At 43.9% G+C, this 18,315-nt stretch overlaps 1 protein-coding gene and 1 long non-coding RNA gene across 6 annotated transcripts in view; one reads left to right on the top strand and one right to left on the bottom strand.

The window, feature by feature from the left end:
* The window catches only part of DLGAP1 (DLG associated protein 1), a 519,677-nt gene that overhangs the window by 462,696 nt on the left and 38,666 nt on the right, over positions 1-18,315 (top strand). For all 5 annotated transcript variants that reach the window (XM_083187577.1, XM_083187573.1, XM_083187574.1 and 2 more), the window contains one exon: positions 13,775-14,199. In XM_083187577.1, coding sequence (XP_083043703.1) covers positions 13,775-14,199 — 425 coding nt within the window. The remainder of the gene's footprint in view (positions 1-13,774; positions 14,200-18,315) is intronic.
* LOC146080374 (uncharacterized) overlaps positions 1-18,315 on the bottom strand; it is a 41,553-nt gene that overhangs the window by 21,980 nt on the left and 1,258 nt on the right. The window lies entirely within an intron of this gene.

Below are 18,315 nucleotides of genomic sequence, written 5' to 3'. Positions count from 1 at the left end.
GGAACAGATCTGCAAGTGAAGGACATCTTTGCTGATTAAAACGTTTGTTGTCCCGCCTCTGTCTCCATTTAGCATATAACAATTTGGGTGAAATTCAATCGATGAGAGATTCAGAAAGTGAGAGATTTGGTAAGAAATCTCCAGTGTTTTTAAAGAGGCAATCATTTACACTGCAAAATCTAACTGGTTTTGCAGTGTAAATGATTGCAGCCTGTTTCACTGATAGGCCTCCTATTGTCTTTTATTTTTAGCATTAGAGTAAGTATATTTTTTTTCATGTCCTGAAATGAAACGGTTAGGCAAAAATTGGCGATGGTTGAGTCTAATACATCACAAGTTGCTCTGAGAGGTACAGTCACCAGAGCATGACAGATGTCATCGTTCAAACTCGTGAACAATTACTTGTATTACGGCCAATATACAAGTTTCAGTGGTGTCTGTCACTCTAAATGAAACTTCACTGAAACACATGGAAACCTTCCAGGAGAGTCTGAAGCAGCTCTACATGGACAGGTAAGGACAAGCACAGATTTCTGGGAATTCTGTCTATAGGGCAGCCATGTTAATTGGTTCAATGATTTTATTTTAAGAGCTATTTCCTTAATAGATAAATGTCTCCCATGTTGTAGTTTCCTGGGCTGACCAGCTTCCATTATTAATTAATGATTACCAAGATAATAGAGAACCTGCTACTTGTGTTAGAAAGAACAGTAAAGAACACAAGTCAAACTTTATTGTGCAATGTCTTCTTTCTTCTCTAGCTGCTGTGCTGCTCGGAGCGGAAAGCAGGATACCTAATACGATACATGTGTGGGAAGTCATACTTCTCTTTTACATTGCTGAAAATGTCACACTGAAACTCTCATGGGAGACATAGTGCCGAGCACATTACACATCAGATGAAGAGTCAGAGACACAGATTGTCACGTTCAGCCATTCAGCTGTCAAGCTAAGTGATAGTGCAGTCAGCCAATGGCCACGCACTTCAACAAGCTAGTCCTTCTTGATTGGATGCTGATCATGTTTCATGTGAGGTTGGAATATTTTCCTTGACTACAGTCGAATTCCAGACTTGACCACTCTCTCTGTGTGGCCAAATTCAGCCCTATTGTCTTTTCCACAGTGTTAATTTAAAGTGTTATTTAGCCACTGTGATAATCCTGGGTTTTATTAGCAAATTAATTTACCCACAAATCTGTGCTCATACTTTTGCAGCAAAAGATAATGTAGTCCATGAGTTCTGCTTCATGGGAGGCCTCCCCCACTGATTCTGACGGGAAGGAATGTCACAGCTTGTTTTGTCTCATGCCCTTTTAACCCACTTCTTGACTGGTCACTCATCACTGCTTCCCTCCGTTCCTTAAAGGGAGGAGCCCAGTGCTCTGTACCATGCAGTATTAGACATCTGCAAGAAAAACCTGGTTCAGTCTCTTCAGGGCTGGACAGATTTGGGCTTTTAAATAGTTTACAAGAGATCACTAATGTCATGCTATTGGAGCAAACCCTAAATAAATATATATATATATATATATATATATATATATATATATATGTGTGTATGTATGTATGTATACATATTCTAAAGGCTGGCTGCAGGTGCACTAGATAGATAGGATTCTGCCCGTTTTTCAATGTTTGCATCTAGATTTGAATAAGCCTTAAAATGCTTATTTTCAATGTTTATTTTAAGGCTATGTTAAGATACTTAAAACTCAAAATAATATAATCAATGTGTCTGCATGAGGATACATTTATATTGCATTGAGGCATGCACATTGTGATGCAGCTGTATACTAATGTCAGTACGATCAGTTTCAATAAATAAAAAAGAATATCCCTCCCCCAGAGCACCATCGCGCATAACCTGATCTCTTACCACTAATGCACAAAGCCCCCATTACTGAATAGCGCCGAACCGGAGCCATAACTAGGAGTGCGCGAGAGTGAAGGGCTCGGATTAAGGGGCACTGTCCCCGCACTATACCCTTGGCATCTGGCTAGAAGGGTGCAGCAGCCAGTATCCCCCATTACAAATCTATACAGGCTCCCTACAGTCTTCTAGACTGACTTTTATTATGAGTACTTGTGTAGTTTCACGGCGCCCGATATATCGGATGCAATATCGGCCGATATATAGATGCGGTCCGAATCGATTTTTGACCTGTTCATAACCCCACTATCCACTACGCATGGAGTTGATTTTATATAGTGTGGCGAGCGCAGTAATCTGTGTCCCCTCGCTGCGCTCGCCACGCTATATAGCTCCGGGATACTTGTGTACCCTTCTGGGGGGGCACCGGGAGCGGAACACCATTGTCGGAAGCCTCCTGGCCAATCAGGGAGGGTAAGCAAGTATGGCCCACTTGTTTGCACACAAATGGCATGAGTCTCCTTCCCCTTTAACAATAAATAGTACTGTATTTTTGTTATTTATTCAATGTTATGCCAAGCATTGTCTCCCTGTATTGTTCCTTTGTACGGCGCTGCGAAACACTTGTGGCGCCTTTTAAATAAAATTATAATAATAATAATAATAATAATAAGGTACTCTTTACCTAGCACGGCGCCCACGATTTTGATCGTGGGCATCGCAGGTAAAAAAATCGCGGGCATCACGGCCATTGAATGCACTAAAAATCGGGTGCGACGCGACCGACGCGATGCCCGCGATTTCCCATAGGGATCAATGTTAAATTTCTCAATTGACCCGATTTTACTGTTCAATGCCTCAATGGACCCGATTTTTCCATAGGAAACAATGTTAAATGGCCCACAGAGGCCAAATAGCCACCCTGAAGTGTGAAATGGCCCCCACAATTGTTAACACCACCCCACGATCAACGTCAACCCGAAGCGTGGCGAGCGCAGCGAGCCCGCGAGGGGCGGCGGTACGTGTCCTACGACCTTTTCATACCCCCACTATCCACGTCGGCGTGGAGTTGAGAATAGAATAGTGGGGCGAGCGCAGCGAGCCACCGAGCCCGAAGCGTGGCGAGCGGACGCGGATACCTTCACAGGTAAACGCGTCCCTTCGCGGGCTTCACAGGTATCCGCTGCGCTCGCCACGCTTCAGGTTCACGTTGATCGTGGGGTGGCGTTAACAATTGTGGGGGCCATTTCACACTTTAGGGTGCCTATTTGGCCTCTGTGGGCCATTTAACATTGTTTCCTATGGAAAAATCGGGTCAATTGAGGCATTGAACAGAAAAATCGGGTCAATTGAGAAATTTAACATTGTTCCCTATGGGAAATCGCGGGCATCGCGTCGCACCCGATTTTTAAGTGCATTCAATGCCCGCGATGGCCGCGATGGGCGCCGTGCTAGGTAAAGAGTACCAATAATAATAATAATAATAATAATAATAATATAGCACAGGGTTGCCTACCCTCCCGGATTGGCCGGGAGGGTCCCGGAAATCGGGATCCCCTTCCGGCCCCCCGGAAAGGTGGGCAATCCTCCCGGATTCTGCCTCACCCTCCGGATCTTCCCTACAGCTACCCGGATGCATTGTTGAATTACCGTGATTCGTGGCTATTTGCCGGGAGGGGCGGGGCTAAATATGCCAATAGCTCAATTTAGCCCCGCCCCTCCGTGAGGCCCGCAAATCGGGGGGAGTTTCAGTGCTGGGGGCGGGGCTTGATGCCGTCTACATCAGGCCCCCACCCCCACACGTGATGCCTACAGACTCCTCTCCGGGCTTCTCCCAGAGAGGAGAAATTAAAAAGTAGGCAAGTATGAAATAGCAATGTCACTTTAATTCCTGTGCGCAGACTGAATGACTTCTATAAATTATAGACTCTCAACAGAGATACGTTTCACTAGAACTGGGCATTTTGTTTAATTAAAAATCTTTTGCCTTCCACTCCTGTGAAGTCAAGCAAGAAAGGGGATGACTCAGATTGCTAAAACTGGATAGTAGCTGAAGTATTGAGCATGTCATCTCATGTGCTACGTTTTAGATTCGATGTCTCATATTTGCAACAAAAGGCAACTACTTCTAAATGACAATAACTCACAAAAGAAGTTTGCCATGCACTAGTGTTTCATGCTGCTAGTATATAAATACACGCACTCAGATTAGCCACAGTGACATTCAGGTGACTGAGGCATCTTCAAAGACATGAAAGGAACCATTGTTGGCCTGTTAGCAAAACTTTCATTTAAAAGTAACAATAGATGCACAGATGGGGCATGGTTGTGGGAGCATGCAGGTTGGCAAACTTTCATGTTAACTCTTTCAGCAGAATTTTCATCAACAACAACTTTACATAGTAACAAATACAGTACATTTATTAGCACTATGGGTTTCAGCAACTTACATAAATGTTCTGAACAAAACATAGAGGCGGATTCAGAGGTGGTCGCACTGCCGATATCGGACACAGCCTAGAGATAATAAACCACTGTGTGTACATCAAAGTGGCGCAGTACATGTGCGCGGATTGTGTCTGTATATACACTGCAGCCAGTTATACTGCTGCAATGCCTGCTGGAGTTTTGTTCTGGACATTCCAGCGAGGAATGAGTGTCCTTAAGATGCTTGGGGCAGTACAGTAATGTCCTGGTGATGGACAGCCTTGGTGTATGCAGGGCCACCGAGAGAGGGGGGGGGTGTACTAATTACCCGGGCCTAGGCTTGCTGGTCTGACCCCCTCCATCCCAGCACACACCTACAGCATGTGACACTGACAGTGTGAGAGCTCATGCTGTAGGTAGGTGTGTGCTGCTGCTGCTGCTGCTGCTGCTGAGGGGGGGGGTGACGACAATAACACTCTGCCCTCAACTTTTGGGGCGTAGCCTAATCACGGGAGGTGGTCACGCCTCCTGCTATTAGGCCATGCCCCCAAAAATGTTACCGGGCCCTTGTTTTCAATTTGATTTGTCATATTCAATTTGTACTATTCAATTTCTCTTCGATTTTCACTTGTTAACATTAGATTTATACTTTGCAGTCTTGCCTGGCAAGTCTACTTTTCTGTTCGATTGACACTACACAGGAGTGCGCATCTATATATATATATATATATATATATATATATATATATGTATAGATATAGATATATAGATGTATGTTGCAAAAAACATTCATTGTCCATTTGATGTCGAATCGATTTGAATTGTATAGTCAAAATCAAATGAAAAGTCTCACCGTCAAAAGGTCCACAGGTTAAAAAAGAGTTAAAAGGTCGACATGGTCAATAGTCGATATGGTTACAAGGTCAACATAGAAAAGGTCTACAAGAAAAATGTTAACAGGAGTTTTTATGATTTTTTAAAGAAAAATAAACTTTTTCCTACTGTCCTTTACCATCCACATGGACATAGCGTTAGATTATAATAGTGTTCCGAGCGTAGCAAGGCACCAGACCCGAAACGTGGCAAACGCAGCGAGCTATGTGAGGGGACGCCATACATTTATACATTGTCCATGCCGACCTATGTGGGCATAGACACCAAAATAAACATGAAAAGCTCATGTCGACCTTTTCCAAAAATCAAGTGAAATCGGGCACAAATCACATAATGTAAATTAAAAAATATATATAGTTTACATAGACCTTTATGAGCTAAAATGGTGTTTATAAGGTCATTATTTTATCCTCCTTATGCCTTTTTTTCATTAGCCAGTTTTAACAGTTTGATTTATCAAGTAATCCTTGTGATGAATTATGAAAAGCAATGCATTATTAATACATCTTTATTACATATATTTAAAGTTTTCTCCTACTTATTAACTAGATAATGATCATGTAAGCTTCATTTATGCTGCCATATTTCTCTGCTTTGTGCTAGCTAGGTTTAAAATATTAAATAACACTTTACAATGAGGGCTGCAATACTAGTAATTATGGCCTTCATTTGTCACGTCTAATTTAATTATTATTATATCATTGTTCATTTTGCCCTTTTTGCGTACAGCATAGTTGCTGACCTTCTGACTGCTCTCTCTAGGGGCCTTATTTTGGTTCATTCTTTCTGACAAAATCCTTCTTAGATGGGCAAAACCATGTGCACTGCAGGTGTGGCAGATGTAACATGTGCAGAGAGAATTAGATTTGGGTGGGGTTTTACTTCAAAGTGAGATCTATATTGCAGTGTAAAAATAAAGCAGTCAGTATTTTCCCTGCACAGAAACAAAATTACTCACCCAAATCTAATTCTCTCTGCACATGTTACATCTGCCCCCCCTGCAGTGCACATGGTTTTGTCCATCTAAGAAGGATTTTGTCAGAAAGAATGAACCAAAATAAGGCCCTAGGAGAGAAGCCATGAAGGTTCACCCAGAGGGGGGGTGTGATGTATAACAGGGGGCGGGGAGACAGGGAGGTGGTGGGAACGGCATGTCATCATAGCCACGCCCCCTGCTATATAATACCATGCTTACCAACATTATTCATCGTGAGTTGCATCATTGGTCACCGCAACGCTCACTTTACTCGCAAACTTTGGGAGCTATAGCCACTATTTCAGGGGCAGGGAGGGTAAGCCAATTTTTGGGAGCATCCTGGCTGATCCAGGAGAGTAGGCAAGTATGCCATGCAGTCCTGAATTTTACATAGGTCCCTATTGCTCACTATATATACTGGCAATCACTGTGTCAATAAACAACTTTGTATCCAGTACTACATAGGTTTCATTATTCTTCATGGTTCCTCAAACAGCTATTCTCTTTACCTTAATATATTAACCCTTTGAGTGCCAAGAGAATTTGTCAAAATAGATGTGAAAATTGCCAAGAAAACATTTTTATTACTCATAATGACCTGTAATGTTTACCTTATATAGGAAATATATTTTTTAACACAACATTTTTTATTTGAATTTATATAACAAATGTGAGCGTTGCTGGCATTTTTAGCATACCGCGTCCCATCGCCACGCTTCGGGCTGACGTGGATAGTGGAGGTGTTTCAGGAACACATTCACACCTATCATGTCAGGCAGGTGAAAAATTGTCAATGGGTCCCACACAATGTAATAAGCGCTGACACAACGCTGACTGACTACGGTAACTACATAACGCTGACTGACTACGCTAACTGCATAAGCTCCGGTTAGGCGTAAACGTACACACAGTCGCAGACACAAGCTGACTACGCTTGCTGCGGGAACACTACACTGATTACGTAACTGCCGCCGTGAAACTACACAAGTACCTGTATTTGAATTTATATAACAAATATGAGTGGCGCTGGCATTTTTAGCAGATATGTTGAACATCTTTTACAGAGATGTTGGCACTCAAAGGGTTAAACATTTCCACTAATAAAGGCTGCTGTCTGGACAGGAGATCAAAGGATTCCCGTCAACATAGTTTATATATTATTGAACGAAAAAAAGCAACGTGACGGACTATACAGCTACGTAAATAAATGATTAGGATCAATATTTAGATAGTTCCAATATATTAATATGATACCTTAGTTAAAATGAGAGAAATGTACAGTAACTTATATAATAATTGTGACTGGATAAAGGGGTTATCACTGCTTCAGAAATAGACCTCGTTGGCTGATAAGTAAACTACTAAGGATTCAAGGAGAAAACTCTGAGTCACTGTCAGATCACAGGGGGAAATGTCACACTGACAGGAGTGGGAGGATATGACAAAGGCCCAGAGTAAACAAATACTGCAGATTGAATGTAGAAGTCAGACAGGTATTGAAGCTTAATGGGAATTTTTTTCTAATGACATCAGTTACATTGAGAATTATTGTTTAATATATCATTCTGTGTAATAAAAGAACAGCCGGCTATCAGGACTGCTGTTACCTCAGTGCTGCCAAGTAGAGATAAGTTGCTATGGAACAGCTTGTGGCTTCAGCAAGGATTCGCAACAGAGACAGGGCAGTTAGAAGCGTTAGAAAAGTCAAACCACTGCTCAGTTAGACAGTTAAGGGTGAAATTTAATAGGATGAGAGATTCCGAAAGTGAGAGATTTGGGAAGAAATCTTGTTTGTTTTTTAAAGCGGCAATCATTTACACTGCAAAACCAAATGATTGCCGCTTTAAAAAAGCTGGAATTTCTTACCAAATCTCTCATTTTCGGACTCTCACCCTTTTAAATTATACCCTTTGTGTAATTTATATACACAAAAAAAAAGATAAAAAATGGGGGATAACAAACATTATGTAAATAATCCTGTTGAAAAATATTAGTTTTGTCTAGATAGAACTAATACCGACATTAACTGAGATACAAGTACACCCCAATATATCTCATACCATACATAGTTCATTAAATGATTGGAGCAAATAAATGTGTTGTAAATGTAGGGATATTGATTACATGTAAAATTAGTAATTTGCCTACTCTCCTGGAATGTCTGAATTTCAGAGTTCCCTATAGAGTAGACAACCCACAGCATCTTGTCGACATCTGCAGTGAAACGGACGAGGCTGTGATAATGCTATTCGCTGTGAATTGCATCTTTGTGGCTCTGCTTCCCACTACAAAACCTGCTATTTTGCAAAAGGAGGCGGAGCCATGATGAGGCAACTGACGGTGCCATATTCGTCACAGTCGTCCATGGGACCTCACCTCCAGGATCTCTAAGTGGGGAATCCCACTCAATTGGCTACTACTTACCTATTCCTTCCTTCGCAGGCTTCCGAAGAGTGGGCAAGTCAGCCACAGACCCTTCCTCCGTCCTGTGGATGGGATATGGTCATTAGGTAGACCCTATTAAGGTCAACATGCATTGGGTTGACCACATGGCTTAGGTTGACATGGCTAAGTTCAAGAGAGTTGGAAAGTCAACACAAGCGTTAGGCCGACAATGGCAAGGTCAACAGTCACATATTGTGTGGCAGAGGAGAGACCACCACAATGTGATTTTTGCTGACACGCCCCCTGCTGCACTCCTAACCAGCATCTTCCCCTCTGCCACACCACACCCCTCAAGCTAAATTTAAAATAATATCACTGTGTACAGTAAACGGTCTCGGAGAACGATTGTGTCTACATCAAAGCTCATGTGTGTACTCTGCAGCTTTATTGACTTGACAAGTATGCGGCATTCTGATTCTAATGGCGCAGGGAACATGATAACTAGGGGTCCAATTACATTGAAGTATGTGTATAGCCTGCACCCATGTTCCCACACCTTCAAAGAAGTTTAAACGGATTTATTTGCGTGTGTTTGACTTGAGTTATCAATAGAGGAATGCAAACACAGGGTGCTAATTGGCTAGACAGCGATGCTACTTCTCGTGGCATTGTTAAATGTTCTCTTGTATAACATGTTACCGTAAATCCTGCAAGTCAGAAGTGTTCTGCACTAAGGAAATCAAATAGTAATAACTGCACAGCACATACTGTAATGTTTGCTGTATGGAGAATTTTGTTTGTTTTAAATCAAGCAGGTTCAGACATGAACCGCAAATGTTTGATCTACTTTTAATAACTTACAGAAGCTCTATGTTTGTGTTATAATAGTGTAAAACAGCCTGTAAAATCTCTGACACATTGTATTCCAGTGTTTGGGGTAAAAGCAAAGCTTAATAATACAAAGAGTATAGTGTATATTGACAATAATATATTAGACTGTTTTGAGTAAATGTTTAACTGTAAAAGTAATTGTCCATAAAATAATGAAAGTACTATATTTTCCATAATGTCTGCTATGTAAATTTGTTTGTCTGACAATGGTAAATGTTTTATCAGTTGAGCATGATAAGTGTTATGGGTCTGTCCTGGTACATAGGCACATGCTGTAGCCGCGGAGCACAGGTCCAGCGATGATGCTGCACTTCCGGTTGCAGTGCACTAGATAGGCAGGTTGCAGATTGCAGGTGTTTATGTTTGAGGAGAAGTAAGCATTGGGCAAATCCAGAATTTAGGGGCGTCAGCCTCATTTTCTGGGAGTGCTATTGCCAGTGCATACTTGGGCACAGATGTATTGGCCCCGAACACTTGAATGGGCCAGCTATCCTCAGTCAGATGTTCACACAAGCGATCATTACTATGCCTTCAGATGCAGCAGTGGATCACAAAGCATGCACAACATACTCACCTACTTTGGAGTTTTCACTTCCAGGAGAAGCGACTTGTAGGAAATTACGTAATTTACAGTTCAGTGGGAGGGGTGGAGCTACAAATGACAAGAATTGCTCCATTTTAGTCCTGCCTGGCACGGCGTATGTCATACACAACCGCCACTGAAGTAAAGAAGAGCCATTAAGAAGAGCAGGCTCTATGCTTGCTGAAGACTAGGGGTGGGATGTATTAAGCGGAAAATGCAGTAAAACCCCTGTTTTACCACATTTTCCTATGTACCAAAACCTGGCCGCACCGATACCGCCGGACAGGGCCACCTTTGGGTGGCGATACCCTATAAAAGCCTATGGGCTTCATTTCACTGGCCGCCGCAACCCCGCCACCTCACCGACCCCCCTCTCCCCCTCCCTCCAGCTTAGCTTCCTTAAAGGTCCTCCTGGACCCCAGAAGGTAAACCCCTCCTCCCCCTAGCAACGCAGTCGGACGTCCTTCCAGCTGCAGGGGGGGGAGAAGGAGGCGCCGGGGACAGCCGTGTTCCACCGTGAAGGGAGCAGTAGGTGGCTGGGAGGTGACGGAGACCCCTCGCACACCACAGTACAGGTATCGCGGGGGGCCTCCTTCACCGCACCGTGATGCCAGCCGCATATGTTAGTACAAATGCGCTGGCATCGCGGCGGCCGGGCGGTGAAGGGCGGCGATGTGTATTAATACATCCCTCCCCAGGGTGAGAGGGGGTTGGAGGAAATCAGAGGTGGGGATGCTGTTGGAGGGACACAGACCATGGAGCTGCTGAAGGAAATGGACAGTGAGCTGCAGGAGTGACAGAGACAGATGTGTATAAACAGCACAACTGTGGGCATTATGTGCATTAGGGGCACTAATGTATGATTTAATATGAATCAAGGGCACTACAATCTGTATGATTGTGCTACTCTGTTCATTTTAATTGGCAGTACTATTGTGTGACCACACCCCTTCCTTGTGGAACCATTATCCCTTTATGGGAGGTAGGGCACAAGTTCCCCGGCACTGGTCTAGGCTATGTCTAATGAGAGGGGGTCACCTTTAGGGGAACCACCTCTCCAGGACCACTTTAAGCCCTGCAGGTAATACATCTGCACCTATGTTTGCAATCATGTTGCAGGACATATCAGATGAGCCAACCTAATTACTCTCCACATGATAACCAGGCATGTAAATTACTGCGCATTGGGCAGCCAGCTTTAGCTGAAATAAGTAGCCCTATCTGCTAGAAAGTATTCCAATAATGATATTGATATTAATGTTTGTAGAAAGGTGTATAACACAATAGTTTCCTAACTAAACTTTAAACAATTACATTTTCATAAATGAAGCATGATGATTAATTATAATTATACTGGAAATATGAGTTCAAATGTTAATTAGTATACACTCACCCTTTAATTATGGGTTCAAAAAAATTCCATAACTTGCAGTTACAGTATTTCAGTAATTCATTTATAGACATCGCTGAACATATAATAATATACAACAAAAGCCCTACCTGTAAAATCTGCACAAGACCCAGCTAAGGGTAGAACATACAGCGCCTGATTCTGGGAGTAAAGCAAATAACAGCAAGGTTAAATGTAATTAGAAGCTAGCGGTTTCGGTACCTTGTGCAAGTGTGTCCATATTCATAAAGCAACATTCATTTACACAACAAAACCAACAAAAATGTAGTCGGTGGCACTCACAGGACTTGCAATGTTTAATAAATACTACTGAGTCAGTTCCTATTCAACGTTTCAGTCCTACAACCCTTAAACGGGATCTGACTCAGTAGTCTTTATTCAACATTGCAAGTCCTTTGAGTGCCACCTACTACACTTTGAGATTTTTTCTGACACTTTTCTAAGGTGACTTACCATCATCTAATACAGGGGTGGCCAAGCTGCGGCTCTTGAGCCGCATGTGGCTCTTTTCTTATTGAGATGTGATTCCCGCACCCGGAGCACTGCTGCATGCCCCCTGTGCGCTACTTTTCTGTGTGCTCGCCGTGATGTCATGATACCACAATGGGTGAGATTCACCAATAATCCCCTGTGCACATCGCCGGCACTCGCATAGTTAATAATCGCATATGCAGTAAAATATGCGATTATTAACGCAAAAGCGATGCCCGGCGATGTGCACCCTGTCCCCCCTCCCTGCCGGAACCCTTACACAGCTGTAAGGGCTCCGGTTCCTCCTCCCTGCACTCAGAAGTGGTGTAGGCAGGAGGAGAACACTGGTCCGGGCAGCACAGCAGGAGGCTGCCCGGACACAGGTGAGGGGGGTGCGGCGCAGATCGGCGGGGGGCGCGAGGGGCGAAGGGGGGCGCGAAGGGAAGCCCATAGGCTTCCATGGGGTTACGCCAAATAGGAACGGGCGTAACCCCCCGCAGCGAAGCCCCAGCAATGGGGCTTTGCTGCATATGAAAATGCGGTAAAAACCCAGAAAACAGGGTTTTTTCGGCATTTTTAGCTTGCTGAATCTCGCCCATTGTGGGAAGAGCATGCTGTACCCAGCACCAGGAAGTGAAAACAGAGACGGTGAGGGGGTGAGAGACTGGATGTGGTGGCTGGACAGCAGAGCAGGTGCCATGGCTGGATGGCAGAGTGGGTGTGGGGCTGTATACTTACCTTTGAGTCATTTTTTTCATAACTGAAATGAGTGAAATCAAAACATGATCGGTTCTTTCAGCCACACATGTGAGATAATTACTGTGAGTAGCTCTGCATAAAAGTTTTTTAAAAATTATTGAAAACAAGGATTGTCAAAAGTCCCACTAATAATAAAATTAGAGAAAAGTGAAAAGGTAATGAAGTTTTTTATATTGGGAAGATTATGTAAGTTGTGCATTTTCAGTGTGCTTCTCTGACCCCCAGCCTAACTAAAACTGAAGTAAGAACTGAGGTTTGACACAAGGTTGTGCTCCTACAAATATCATTCCAAAGGAGGGAACACAAAAATGGGGCATTGCCTTGTGCCAGCTAGGCCACACCCATTTTCTGCATGGTATTGGCTCTTTGCTTTTACCATAACATATTTTTTGTCTCACTGCCGCTGATTGGCAATCCTTGACCTAATACTTAGAGGTAAGTTAACGCCCATAAGTATTGGGAGTATCTCAAATTATACTAGTACTGGTGGTCTCTCAGAAGTTGCGCTACACTTCGTCTCTTGACGGACCGTTGAGTGTCCTCATCTTTCTTTGGATATATTAGCTAAGCCCGCTCGAAACAAAAGCTTTGAAAGCTAGTCTCTGTGTGTTTCTGTATGTGTGAAAGAGAGATATGTAGTTTTACTTGCTGCCAGCAGATGGCAGTGTTTTGATTACACACGGACACTAGACATATATGGGTACTTATGTAATATCTGGGCTCCCGTTTTTCTTATGAGACCGCGTTCGCTCGCCACGCTTCGGGCACGGTGGCTCGCTGCGCTCGCCACACTATATAAAATCAACTCCATGCGTAGTTGGATAGTAGGGGTATGAAAAAATGGGGTGCATTTAACATGGGAGCCCAGATAATACATAAGTACCCATATATGATATATACAGTATTTGCACCCCTTTCATTGCAACATGGTTATCCAATGTGTAACATTACTTTCTATTTCCCTTTGTTCCCAACTTAGAATCAGCCCCACAGTGTGTTAAAAAGTTATGTTCCATCGCATCTCTAAACTGATTTCAAACTGATTTTGAATGTCCTTGTCTGTTAATAGTTCAGTGTATAACATCTTATGTTATCCCTTTACCAAAGGTTGCGTAGACTGACCCGATCAAACAGTGTTACAGCTGCTGTGCAGGCAGATCTGGACCTCAGGGAGCATTTTGAATGTCCAGTGGACCTGGCTGAACAGGAATTTCAATATAGTCGGCCACTGACCAAACAGTATTCTCGAGATGCTTGTACCTCCACAGTCAGCATCCAGGGCTCAGGCAATCATTATCATGCCTGCGCAGTGGAGGAGGACTTTGATGCTGATTTCGATCCTTCCATACTACCTCCCCCGGACCCTTGGATTGACTCCATTACAGAAGATCCAATGGAAGCAGTTCACAGGTCGGTTTGTCATAGAGATGGACACTGGTTTTTAAAGCTTCTTCAAGCAGAGAAAGATCGAATGGAGGGTTGGTGCCAGCAAATGGAAAGAGAAGAACAGGAGAATGACTTGCCTGATCCCAGTAAGTGCTTTATCACTTATAATAACATAAGTCTAAATGTTCCAAGCTAGAATATAACTATATGTCCCCCTAAGCACCAGCAGATACATGCTTACAAACCTTATCCAAGGCGTTGTAGAGACATCCAACTAACCACCTTCACACCGTGTACTTGTAAAGTTTCTCCTGTGGAAAAAATTGGGTTAATTTTATTTTATTTCGGGACTTCGGGTGCTTTATGTCACTAAGGCATACCCCCATTGCTAAGCGGTGATGGAGAAAATGGCATCATTCTTATATAATCATGTCATATCTGTCCTGTCTTCCTAATGTACTTCCCAATGGACAACGATTCCCGCCGGAATGCCTCCTGTCTTGCCCATTTCTATAGGAAGTATAAGACACAAATGAGGCTACAATAGAAAGAGTTTAGGTGAAAAACTGACATGTTGAATTCTATGAAAGTGGTGTTTCTAAAGTAGTAGCATATGAATTGTATTGAATATAGTCCCACATCCCACGAATGACTCCAAGACCAGGATGTACATTCTGTATGTCTCTTCTTATCGATCTGTAACTGTAGTGCAAAACAAAGTCATTTCAGGTCTAAAAACCCATGAACGTCAAATACCTCCTCAAACTGGTGCATGCTGGGGAAACTACTTATTATTTTACCCCACATGAATTGTTATTAAACTTTCTACTGTTAAATATTAATGTATGCTGAATTGTTTTGTAGAGCACTGAAAACCAGCGCCGACTCGTACCTTATTGGGGGAGGGGGGCTGCCTCTGGCCGCAGCTGGGGTGCCGCGATTCAAGCACCCCCTCCCCCTGTCGCCGCCGCTGCTGCTGCCTCCTCTCCCGTCCCGATGCCTGTGGCGTGCTGTGATGATTGACAGGTGCCGGGACTGGCGCATGCACAGTACACACGTGTACCGCGCATGCAGCCAACTTCTATGGGCTGCTTGGGCAACAGCCCATAGAAGCAATCTTGGTCCCGGCGCTTGTACCATGTAAGTTACAGGCATCGGGACCAGCGCGTGCGCAGTACCTATATAGGACCAGCGCGTGCGCAGTACCTATATACAGTAGGTACTGCGCATCTGCCGTTTTTGCACGGCAGCCCGCACAAAGGCGTTCCGGAGGGAGGGAACACCTCCCAATGGGACTGCCAGGTCTTACTTCCAAATGGAAGTCACTGCCAGTCACAGTGAAGCCAGTGCAGTCTCACATACTGCATCTGACTGGCTTCATTACAGTGGCGGATTTTACCCATAGGTAAAAACAGCCCACTGTACAAGAAAATACATGGAGCATAGTTAAGTGAAAAATGACAGCTGTCATCAGCTGAATGTAACAGAAACAATATAAAGCCAGGATAAAATAGTCTGAGGTATAACAAAATCAGCAGTGTCAGTTAATAACACATAAGACATTATTATGAATCAATGACGCAGCAATGTGTCTGATTGGAAAATGATCTATATTCACCAAGTGTTATCGAAGGTTCACAGAGCCTTCAGTCAGGAAGAACATAATAAGAGGTATGTGACTGAGATAAGAAATGCATAGCTCAGAGGAAAGACTACAACCCACACAAAACAAAGCAGCTCAGTAAGTTCCTTACACTCCAGGACTTTGATTATTTCTCCATTACTGCCCACAGCTCCCAAGAAGCTTCCGACAAATTCAGCTTTAAAATATTATTCTTAATCTAATATATTCCATGTTTACATTTGAGCTGTTTTGGCTTTTTTAGTGAGAGGAATTTCCATAACATTGATAGCCAGCCATATTTAGGATAAGTAGTAACAGGGATTCTATCTGTAAATTGAAAGCACTGTCTAAGGTCAATAAAAAATACATTTCACATACATTTTCTGGGGGTGTGGTAGATAAATACCTCCCAACTCTCCCGCTTTCCACTGCAAGATCCCGGGTAAGGGGACATTTCCAAATACCACCGGGGCTGGGATTTGGAAGTGTCCCATGGCAGGTGGGGGCAGTTGGGAGCCCCCTGTCACCCGGTGAATAGAGTTTATTCCTGCAAGCAGAGGTGCTGAGATCTGGCCAGCAGCTTACAGAGCCGCTAGCTATGCTACCACAGCGGTGAAAAAAGGGGGCTTAAAATAGGCCAATCCCCCTAATTATGCCCCTCCTTGCTTGGATTCAAAGTTGGGAGGTATGTATATATCAACCATGTGTAGGTTGGCAATGTCTAGGTAGGCCCCAAAATGTCGACCTGCACAAGGTGGATATGGAAAAAGTTGACACATGAAAAGGTCAACATGAGTTTTTTGTGTTTTTCGCATCAATGTCGACACCTGTGCGGACCTCGCATTAATGTACTGCATACCCTCGCTCTGCTACTACTATGCTCGGCACACTTAACCGCTCCCAGTCAGAGGACACATGGAAAGTAAAGGACGAAAAAAATCAAGACCAGAAGAGAAAAAAAGAATTTGAACATTATCATGTGCCAACAATAGCCACGTCAACCTTTTGCTTGTGTCAACTTTTTGACCAGGTTGGCTAATGCGCTGTAGGCTCAGGTGGGGCTCCCCGGAGGGGGGAGATTTCCCTCCTCCACTTCAGCAAATGAGACCTTAATACATATCTTTAATGCATCTTCCCGCTTCACCTCAGTAAAGAGTCGCTATAGCAGCTCAATGCGTGCCACTATAATACATCTCCCCACACTGACTTACTCTCACAGAATATATGAGAGAGAGATTAACAATTTATTGGGGGGGGGGGGGGGAGGAGGAGAATCTCCCGTATTTTGGCTACTTTCTAGTGACATGGGCTGGATGGATAGATAATATAGGGAATCCTGGGTCTGTGGGGTGGGGGAGGGATCAATATGACATAATTTAATGAGAGTTGCATAATATTAGCTCCATCCCCTCCTCCACAGGCTACAGAAGAGGAGGAAAGGTTGGAAAGTATGATTTAGGGATTGATGCAGAATTTCATGTACGCCTGTGTGTGTGTGGGGTGTATTTGACAGTGTACTAATAATGCGCACACCTTGTTGTACTTGGCAGGTCTCGGAGAGCAGGCTTATTCAACCCAGGATGCTGGTGACCGAATAAAATGCTGCACTGACTTTTGAGCCAATCAGAGCTTGCGTACTGGCAGCCAATCAGAGCAGCTGCTGGTACGTGAGCTCGGACTGGCTCACCAGATGGCGCTACATTTTAATTGGCCAACAGCATCCTGAGTTGAAGAAGTCTGCTCTCCGGGACCTCTGTGCTGCAGCTTAGCGGAAGAGGAGATGGGAAACAGGCCCCGGGCCCTGGACTGGAAGGTGGAGCAGATGTAACATGTGCAGAGAGAGTTACATTTGGGTGCATAGGCGTGCGCAGCCCATTTTCTTTTTAGGGGTGTGTCCATCACCACCTACTGGGCATGTCCATCACCGCGTAATGGACATCAATGCAAACTAAATAGGTGACTTATTTATGTATATGGGTTGTGTATGTAGAATTAATCAATCAGAAATGGACAGTGCGCGCGAAGGCGCACTGCAAAAATCTACACTGTAATGCCCATTACACATAATGCCACACACTGTAATAACCATTACACAAAACGCCACACACCATAATGCCCATTAAACATAATGCCACATACTGTAAAGCTCATTAAACATAGTGCCACACACCGTGATGGCCAATAAACAGAATGACACACACTGTAATAACCATAATGCTCATTAAACATAATGAGCATATCCAGGGGTGTGTGTGTGTGTGTGTGTGTGTGTCAGTAGAATACTGACAGGAAGAGCGGTCACAGCTCGCCCCGTGCATTGAATATACCCCAGTGACTGCTGCAGCAGTAGATCACATTTATTCACTTTACCTTTTTTTTTTTCAAGCGACCATCATGCTTCCTCCTAGGAGGAGCACTTGACGTTGCTCAGGCTGGCTCCTGCCCGGTGTGCTGGCAAGTGGCGATGGTGGGGTGGCATCCTCTGCTCAGCGCTGGAGGGAGTCGGGCGGCAGGACAAGGGTGTGCAGTGTGTCGTCACCACGTTGCGCCATTTGATGTCTATAGAGGCGGGGGGCGGAGCTGACATATTCAAAGAAGCCGGGTTCACAGCGTCGCTGTCAACAACACCCGTCCCGGT

The sequence above is a fragment of the Crinia signifera genome, chromosome 5 (genome assembly GCF_055691185.1).
Source record: "Crinia signifera chromosome 5, ASM5569118v1, whole genome shotgun sequence".
NCBI classification, from domain to species: Eukaryota; Metazoa; Chordata; class Amphibia; order Anura; family Myobatrachidae; genus Crinia; species Crinia signifera.
This window is presented reverse-complemented; position numbering and strand designations above follow the sequence as displayed.